Source organism: Mangifera indica, chromosome 6, assembly GCF_011075055.1.
Source record: "Mangifera indica cultivar Alphonso chromosome 6, CATAS_Mindica_2.1, whole genome shotgun sequence".
Taxonomy (NCBI): Eukaryota; Viridiplantae; Streptophyta; class Magnoliopsida; order Sapindales; family Anacardiaceae; genus Mangifera; species Mangifera indica.
In genome coordinates this window covers 12472266-12482473 of record NC_058142.1, presented here as the reverse complement: position 1 = coordinate 12482473, position 10208 = coordinate 12472266, and the positions used below count along the sequence as shown (strand labels likewise).

The 10208-nt window shown below is 40.6% G+C and overlaps 1 protein-coding gene across 1 annotated transcript; it reads left to right on the top strand.

Moving 5' to 3' along the window:
* Positions 1-1410: 1410 nt before the first annotated feature.
* On the top strand, positions 1411-2814 carry LOC123219673. The gene has a single exon (XM_044641669.1). The coding sequence runs from the start codon at positions 1411-1413 to the stop codon at positions 2812-2814; it is 1404 nt and encodes a 467-aa protein (XP_044497604.1).
* Positions 2815-10208: the final 7394 nt, after the last annotated feature.

The window sequence follows — 10208 nt, the reverse complement described above, 5'->3', positions numbered from 1 at the left end:
ATTCTGTCACGGAGGAAGGGAGTAGATTGGAGTATGCTCGTATTTGTGTGGAGATTAATGTAAACCATGATTTCCTGGAGAAATTGGAGCTTGTACTACCATCAAAAGAAAAAGTTGAAATTCGGCTGGAGTATGCATGGAAACCTTTAAAATGCAACTTGTGTAATATGTTTGGCCATGGAAATGAAGAGTGTAAAAGGAGAGTGGAAAGAGGAGAAGCTGAAAGAGGAAAATATGGCTTATATAAAGGAAGAAAGGTGAATAATAAGGAGGAGGCCTCAGGTGCAAAGGTGGGGATGGCAACTTCTGAAATTCAGAATATGGCTATGAATATCAATGGGAATGGTCGTCTAAACTCAATGACCCCTAGTAGTAGGAAAGAGGGGAAGAAAATCCATAACAATAGTATGGGGATGATGAATAACAACAAGTTTGCAGCCTTAGCCACCAATGGAAACATTGAGATTAATGCAGCTCAAAACGAAGGGGAGATTATCACGGTAGATGAAACACATGAGAAATTAGGCCCTTCAAATAGATTGGAATCTGTTCTTGGTGCCTCTTCCAGTAACGTGACATCAAAAGTGGCCGATCTTACAAGTGTGGAGCAAGTGGAGGAAATTCTCTCAAAAGAAGGAACTTCGGATCAGGAGCTTTGTGAATCTCCAGCGATTAATCACTTTGGAGGCAAAATTAAGGTTGATGAGGTGGATTTCATAAGGGAGAAAGGTGATGCTCTTAGCAAATCACAACGGAGGAGATTGATGAAGCAAAAACGAAATGCTTCCCCCATCAATTCTCTCAAATGAAAAAAAAGTCATCTATAATAGCTTAAGTTAGAGTGAGAAAATGCTCTCCCTTCTCTCTATAATCCTTACCCTTTTCCTTCAACATCTCCACCCCATTGTCAACCTTTCCTTAGGTTGGTGACCACTCCGGCACCAACCCTTGGCCGGAGACCCCTTGGTCGCCGGCTCCTCCCTCCGTGTAGCTCCTCTCTCCTGTTTTCTCTATTCGGACATCCTCTTGTTTCTAGCTTTAGTTCTTTTAGTAATGCAAGCTGTGTTTTCTTCCATTCTCTTCCCTCTTCCCCTATTACTATGATGTTGTGTTTTTATTTTTTTCTCGCATTTTCAGTTTGCATTGCTCTGGTGACCTTAGTTCCTCCTCTCCTTCCTTCCTCGGTGTGTCTAAACCCCTCCAAAAAATTCAAATTTCAAAGTTTTTACTCTTTCTTTGGTCTTTCCTTTTTTGGAAGTCTGCAGCTGTCTACTTTTCGTCCAAAACTGAACTTTCCTCTTTTGGCATTGCATAGTCTACTGTGCATTGTCTCTTCCGTGTATCTTTGACTGCTGCGCCTAGCATAGGCTGTTTTTTCTCCTTACTTGGCATATCCACTTGATTGAAGACATGCATAACAAGGAACCTTCTTTACCACCTCATTTGTCAACTTCTTCTCTTCTCCAAAACAGGTTGGTTCCCCTTGCCATTGAAAAGGTTTCTACTTCTTCCCCTAACACTCCCTCGGCAGTAGCTGGAGAAGGTGAAAAGAAAAGTTCATGGAACTCCCTTTTCTCCCCTCGGAAACCCTCTATGAAGCTGGAGTTTTTTGAACCTAAAGGGAAGGATACCTTGGGGCGAATTTGTGTGGCACCTCCTCCCGAAGTAGCTGAGCAAGGAGCAACTAGATGGAATTCATGTGCGGTGGGCTTCTTCCTTGGCAAAAGGCCACCATTTTTTACTGTTAAAAGAGCTTTGGAGAGGTATTGGTCCTCGTTTGGCCTCAAAGATGTTATGACCTCCGGCCAAGGTGTCTTCATCCTTAAGTTTCAAGACATTGATGGAGTTATGAGAGCTGTGGAAGAGGGACAACTAACCATTGCAGGGCAGCCATTCCTTGTTAGGAAATGGACTACAAATCTTCCAATGGTAATCAATGATGTCAAAAAGGTTGCTATTTGGGTTAGATTGTATGGCATACCTCTTGAATTTTGGACCCCAAAAGGTCTTAGCTACATAGCAAGTGCAATTGGAAATCCTCTCTATGTGGACTCCATAACTGAAGAAGGGACAAGGCTGGACTTTGCAAGAATTTGTATAGAGGTAAAGGTGGATGCGGAATGTCCTGATTCAATATGTTTAGCTTTGCCGAATGGAGAATCAGTGATAATCCAAGTGGAATACACATGGAAACCTATTAAATGCAAGGGATGTCAATGTTTCGGTCACACCACAGCAAGTTGTTCTCTAGCACCAAAGCAAAATGTTGTCTCTATCCCACGGAAAACTCCAAAGGAAGGGGCTGGAAGAGTGCTCCCTGTGAACTTTAATGGGAAAGACAAACTAGAGCAAGTAACAAAAGACTTTGACAATAAAACCAAAGGTAGAAAGATGGAGGTGCAAAAGCTGGAGGGGAAAACTTTGCTAACTCATAAGAATAATAGATTCTCTGCATTAACTATAAAGGAGACTCAAGAACTTGGAAAGGAGAATATAATTCTGATTGAGGAAGGAAAGCATGGGATTTCCACTGGTGATAGTGATGCCATAATGGAGGGTGAGAAATACACTACATCGGCAGCAAATGAGAAAGCTCAAGAGAATGACGAAAGCTCCAAAAGCAGCACTAAAAATGCAACTGGAGGGGATGACTCAGACCAAGTTGCCTCTCCTATGATGCTTTCTTTTGGAGGGAAACTAAGAATGGATGAGATGGACTTTAAAAAAGAAGATGCTGATTTGAAAAGTAGGAACTTGGGGAAGAAAGCGGCAAAGCAAAGAAAAGAAAATTCCACTCCCATCCCATCCAAATGACAAAAGTTGCTTGCTGGAATATTAGGGGCCTTAATGCCCCTATTAAACAAAGAGAGGTTAGACATTTCATCTTGCAAAATAATATTGATTTCATGGCTGTTTTAGAAACTAAAGTAGGAGCCCATAATATCACTAGTGTGACTCGTAATATATGGAGGGAATGGGAATATGATAATAATAATGAGGTGTGCCCTAATGGAAGGATTTGGGTAGGATGGAATAAAGAAGCAATCAGAATAGACATCAAAGAGAAGGCCTCCCAATTCATTCATGGTGATGCTTGGTTAGTGAAGGAGAATATTCATGTGGCTTTATCCATAGTCTATGGATTCAATCAACCATTGGAAAGAAAAAGTCTATGGAAGGAACTTAGTAAGCATTCAAATCAGTTGGGTAATAAGCCTTGGCTAATCATGGGGGATTTTAATGCAATTAGAGGGCCGTACGAAAAAATCGGAGGGGCTGCATGGGGAGATACTTATTGTGAAGACTTAAACAATTGTTGTAGAGAGGCTAACTTAGATGACTTGCGGTATATGGGGAACCAGCTCACTTGGAGTAATTCTAGTGAAGGCCAAAGGAGGATAGCTTGCAAATTGGATAGAGCTCTTGTCAATGAGCATTGGGGGGATGTGTTTCCGGATTCCTATGCTAATTTCCTCAATCCTATTATTTCAGATCACTCCCCATGTGTTGTGACGTGTGGGAGTATTGTGGAGAGGAGAAAGGTCCCATTCAAATTCTACAACATGTGGGCGAATCATGAAAACTTCCTACATGTTGAAAGGGAGGCTTGGAAAGAGGATTTTAATGGCAGCCCCATGTTTAATCTTGTCAACAAACTCAAGGGTTTGAAGGGAGAGTTAAGGAAGTTAAATAGAAGTGGTTTTTGGCAAATTTCCGAGCAGGTTTTGGAAGCAAAAAATATGGTTGAAAATATTCAAATGAGGCTCCAAAGCAACCCACTTGATGAAGATTTAGCCAAAGAAGAAAAGACTTGGTTGGAAAATTACAGTAGACTTAGTATGGCAGAAGAATCTTTGGCTTGCCAAAAGGCCAAAGTCCATTGGCTCAAAGAGGGGGACCAAAACACCAAGTATTTCTTTAAATGCATTAAAGGCCGCAGTAATAGAAACTCCATAAATGGTGTATGCCTTGAAGATGGAACCTTTGTGAATAACATGGGTGATGTCAAGAATGAGTTTGTTAGTTACTTCAAGAAGATCCTCAACTCCTTGGATTCTTGTAAACTGAATTTTGAAGAGATTAAAAGGCTGGTCAATTTCCAAATTAAGCCTCAAGATGTGGAGACTATGACAAAGGATGTGGAGGAGGATGAGATTAAATCCATAATCTTTGCCATGGACAACAACAAAGCTCCTGGACCGGATGGCTATGGTGCTTTATTCTTCAAGGCAGCTTGGGAGATTGTTGGGAGTGATGTAGTCAAAGCTATCAAACATTTCTTTAGCTCCGGTCACCTCCTTAAAGAGGTAAATTGCACTATTCTTGCCCTTGTTCCTAAGGTTGCAAACCCTTCCTTTTGCAAGGACTATAGGCCTATCGCTTGTTGCAACACAATTTATAAATGCATTTCTAAAATCCTTACCAATCGCCTCAAAGGTATCCTCCCTAATTTTATTGATAAGGCCCAAGGAGCCTCTGTGAGTGGAAGGAACATTGGTGAAAATATAATGCTTTGTCAAGACCTCATGCACAACTATCACAAAACAAGCAAAGATAAGAAATGCGCCATGAAGATTGATTTAAAGAAAGCCTTTGATACGGTTCGGTGGGATTTCATTTTGGCAACTCTTGATGCTATAGGCATTCCTGGAAAATTTATAAGCTGGATTCAAGACTGCATCACCTCTCCTTCATTCTCTTTGGGGATTAATGGTGAATTAATAGGCTTCTTTAAGAGTTCACATGGGCTAAGACAAGGGGACCCGATTTCCCCTTATCTTTTTGTCATTGCTATGGAGGTTCTCTCCCGTATGCTTGGGGAGCTCAAGAACAATCCTTCTTTCAGCCATCATTGGAAATGTAAGAAAAACAATCTCACCCACTTATGCTTTGCCGATGATCTAATGTTGTTTTGTAGGGCGGATGTTGAATCAATTTCTCTCATGAAGAACACTCTTTCTCTCTTCCATGAATGGTCCGGACTCCAAATGAACTGCTCTAAAAGCAATATTTTCCTATCCGGAGTTTCCAAGGAGCAAAAGACTACTCTCTCGGCAACAATTAACATGGCGGTGGGAGAATTGCCGTTTAAGTATTTAGGTGTGCCAATCAAGTCCTCAAAGCTCAAAAACAGTGATTGCAAGCAGCTCATTGATAAAATTGTTGGGCGAATTTCCTCTTGGCGAAGCAAATCTTTATCCTATGCCGGAAGACTCACTCTCATAAAAGCAATCCTATTTAGCATCCAAGTGTATTGGTCCTCCATATTCATTCTCCCCTCTAGTGTCCATAAGGAGATTGATGGTATCTTAAGGAAGTTCCTTTGGAGTGGTGTATCAATGGATGGGAAAAAAGCAAAAGTTGCATGGGATGAGGTGTGCACCCCTAAAGAGGAGGGTGGTTTAGGTATTATGAGGAGCAAATCATGGAATACCGTAGCTGTTACCAAGCACATGTGGAAGATCCTTGCTGATAAGAGTACATCACTTTGGGTGGATTGGATCAAAGAAAACAAGCTAAAAGGTAAATGCTTTTGGGAGTTAAAACCAAATGGGGAGAGTTCATGGATGTGGAGAAAGATTCTAAGGCTTAGGGAACAAATGAAGAACAATTTCAAGAGGATCATCGGCAATGGAGAGAACACATTCCTTTGGCATGACAATTGGCACCCTTTTGGACCTTTGCTGGACAAATTTGGTACTCGGATCATTTATGATTCGGGCATACCAAGAAATGCATTAGTAAAAGAAGTGGTGGGCGGAAATAGGTGGAAATGGCCGGTGGCTAATTCATGTCACCTCTTGGAGATAAAGGAATCTCTTCCTTGCTGCCCAATGGGAGGTGAGGACACTCTAATATGGTCCCCTCAAACCAATGGCACCTTTACCATCAAATCGGCTTGGGAGGTAGTTCGCACTAGGAGAGAAAAGGTACCATGGCACAAACTTGTGTGGTTCAAAAGGCACTTCCCAAGGCATTCATTCATCACTTGGCTGAGTATAAGAGGTAAACTTATGACAAAGGATAAACTACTAAGTTTCGGTATTGGCACTCACAATATTTGTCCTTTGTGTAACGCGGAGCCGGAAAGTATGGAGCATCTCTTCTTCAATTGCAGCTTTAGTTCTCAAATTTGGTATGAAATTCTTAACCTTTGTCATCAATTAATTCTCCCCCAGCCTTGGATCTCCTTGGTCACGGACTTGGCTAGAAAATGGAAGAAAGACAACTTTAAGAACATTGTGAGCAAGTTAAGCTTCGGTGCTGCCATCTATTATATTTGGAAGGTTAGAAATGACATTTGCTTTGGAAGAGGAGGTCTACCGAGGGAAAGAGTAATGGCGCTTATAAAGGAATGTGTTAGAGTTCGGGTGACATGCTTGAACAAGGTAAGCAAGACTAGAGGAAATGAATACATTGCAAGCAAATGGGGTTTCTCCCCTTCGATTTTCATGTAGTCCATGTAGACTGATTTTGTTTAGATGAATGGTGATATTTGGAGTTTATATGTAATGCTTTTGTTCTTTTGTTCTTGTGTTATTTGCAATACCTAGGGGTTTGTCCTAGGATTGCATGATTAGGCTAAATCTAAGGGCTTTGTCCTAGATAAGCCATTGTAAATCCTTTTCTCTTGGTATAAAATTATTACTTACCAAAAAAAAAAAATTCTCTCAAATGACCAATATAGCTTGCTGGAATATTAGGGGCCTTAATGCTCCTATTAAGCAAAAGGAGGTTAGTAGATTCATTTTGCAAAGTAAGATGGATATTATGGTCATTCTTGAAACAAAAGTTCGAAGTACTAATGTCAATAGAGTATGCTCTAGCATTTGGGAAGGTTGGGAACATTGTAGTAATATGAGTGATGGTTCTATAGGCAGAATTTTGATTGGTTGGAATAAAGCTACTAGTAGACTCAATGTTATTGTGGATGATAGCCAATATATACATTGTGATGTGAAGCTTGTTAAGGAGAATTCTAGCATTGGCTTGACAATAGTCCATGGCAGCAATAATCCTATCGAGAGAAAGGTTCTTTGGCGTAATCTCATAAATCAAGGCCATATGATGCAAAATACACCTTGGATCATAATGGGAGATTTCAACACCATCAAACACCCCCTAGAAAAGGTTGGTGGGGCTACTTGGGGAAACTACTACTGTGAAGACCTTAGTAATTGTATGAGAGATGCTGAATTGGATGACCTAAGGTTCATGGGTCATCTCCTAACTTGGAGTAATTGTAGTGAAGGAACGAGAAGGATTGCATGCAAACTTGATAGGGCTATCATCAATGATTCATGGAAGGATCTATTCCCAAATGCCATGGCTCATTTCTTCAACCCCTCCATTTCCGATCATTCTCCATGTTTGGTGAGAGTTGGTACCATAGAAGATTGTAGGAAAGTTCCTTTTAAATTCTACAATATGTGGACACACCATGAAAACTTTCTCAATGTTGTTGCCAAAGTTTGGAACCAAGAAGCACAAGGCAGCCCCATGTTCATTGTGACAAGCAAGCTTAAAAAGCTGAAAGTTGAGTTAAAAAAGTTCAATAAGGAGCATTTTGGCCACATCTCCGAAAGAGTGTTAGAAGCTAGAAGGCAACTTGAAAATGTCCAAGAGCTTCTCCGGATAAGCCCCTTGGATGAGGATCTTGCTCGTGAGGAAAAAATAAGTTTAGAATCCTATAGATCCCTTTCTTTAGCTGAGGAATCTTTGGCTAGACAAAAATCAAGAGTTCATTGGCTTAAGGAAGGTGATCAAAACACAAAAATTTTTTTCAAAAGCATCAAAGGCAGAAGAAATAGAAACTCTATCTATAGGATCCAAAGAGAGAATGGAACTTTTGTTTATGGCATGGAGGAGGTAAAGGAGGAATTTGTGGATCACTTCAAATCTATCCTAAATGTAAGGGAGCATTCAAATGTGAACCTTGAGCAGCTCAAAAGGTTGTCAAATTCCGGCTTAGAAATGAGGAAAAAGAAATGCTCATCAAAGAAATTTCAGCGGAGGAAATCAAAGAAACCATTTTTGCCATGGATAATAACAAGGCCCCGGGTCCGGATGGATATGGTGCATGTTTTTTCAAGACAGCATGGAACATTATTGGTGATGATGTTATAAAGGCCATCAAGCACTTCTTCAAAACGAGCCACCTTTTAAAAGAGGTAAATTGTACCATTCTTGCACTTGTTCCTAAAGTTTCTAATCCTACTCTTTGCAAGGATTTCAGGCCTATTGCTTGCTGCAATACTTTGTACAAATGCATCACTAAAATCATGGCAAACCGCCTCAAGGTCATTCTTCCGCAATTCATTAACAAAGCTCAAGGTGCCTTTGTGGGAGGCCGTAGCATTGGTGAAAACATCCTTTTATGCCAAGAGCTTATGCATAGCTACCATAAGGACACTCATGAAAAGAAATGTGCCATTAAGATTGATATTATGAAAGCTTATGACACTCTAAATTGGGATTTCTTGCTTGCTGCCCTTGATTCCATTGATATGCCGCAAACATTCATAACTTGGATAAGGATGTGCATTACTAGTCCTATGTTTTCGGTGGGCCTAAATGGTGAACTTGTTGGCTTCTTCAAAAGTGCTAGAGGGTTAAGGCAAGGGGATCCACTCTCTCCTCACCTTTTTGTCATTGCCATGGAGGTGCTCTCTTGCATGCTTAGTGACCTAAAGGAGAATGCTCAGTTTAGCCATCATTGGAAGTGCAAGAAGAATAATATCACTCACTTGTGTTTTGCGGATGACCTCATGATTTTTTGAAAGGCGGATGTATATTCCATATCTCTTATAAAAGAGGTATTAGATTGCTTCAATTCTTGGTCCAGGCTTAAATCAAATCTGTCCAAGAGCAATATCTACCTTTCTGGAGTCAATAATGCTGAAGCGGAACACCTTAAATCAATCCTTGGCATTGAGTTTGGCCCTCTTCCTTTTAAATACCTTGGTGTCCCTATGATTTCTTCAAAACTAAGGGTTGATGATTGCAAACCCCTCATTGACAAGATTGTGGCTAGGATCTCATCTTGGAAAAGTAAGTTCCTTTCTTATGCTAGAAGACTTATCCTTATCAAAGCTATTCTCTTTAGCATCCAAGTATTGGTCTTCAACATTTATCCTTCCCGCAAAAGTTCATAAGGTAATTGATGGCTACCTTAGAAATTTCCTTTGGAGTGGAGACATATCCTGTAGCAAGAAGGCAAAAGTTGCTTGGAATAATATTTGTCTTCCAAAAGAGGAAGGAGGATTGGGCATTATGAAAAGCAAATCTTGGAACAAGGCTGCAATGATGAAGCATATATGGAAACTCCTTCAAAATGCTGGAACAAAAGCTTTTGGGAGGTTAAACCAAGTGGCAATTGTTCTTGGGTTTGGAGGAAATTGCTTTTGCTTCGGGAAAGCCTTAAAGGAAAAATCCAAAGAATTGTAGGAAATGGGCAGAATACTCATCTTTGGCATGACAATTGGCACCCTTTAGGACCCCTCATTGACAAATATGGTCCTAGGGTGGTTTATGACTCAAGGCTTCCATTGCATTGTAAAGTCAAGGAGGTGATTGAGGAAGAAGCATGGAAATGGCCATTGACAAATTCTACAGCTCTTTTAGAAATAAAAAATACTATTATGCCTCCTCCCTCTCATGGTGATGATATCCTATGGTGGAAACCAAGCACCAATGGTCAATTCTCCATCAAATCGGCTTGGAATAGCATTAGGGAATCCAAATCTAAAGTGTCGTGGTATAGTATCATTTGGTTCAAAAGACATTTCCCTAGGCACTCATTCATTGCATGGATGGGTATCAAGGGTGGTATGAAGACCAAGGATAAACTACATAACCTCAGCATCATTCCAAACAATGTGTGTGGTCTTTGTAATTTGGCTCCGGAAAGCATGGATCATCTCTTTTTCCTATGCCCCTATTCTGCCGCCATTTGGAATCATTTTGCTAATCTTTGCTGGTTTGATAATCCCCCCTATCCATGGGGCACTCTTGTTCCTTATTATGCAAATAAATGGAAGGGAGATAATCTACTACACATCATTTGTAAGCTTTGCTTTGGTGCCACTCTATACCACATTTGGGGTGAACGCAACCATGTCTTCTTTGGTAGGAGCAAATATCCAAAAAAGAGGATCATTGCCACCATCAAGGATTGTGTGAAGGCTAGAACTTCGTCCTTATCAAAC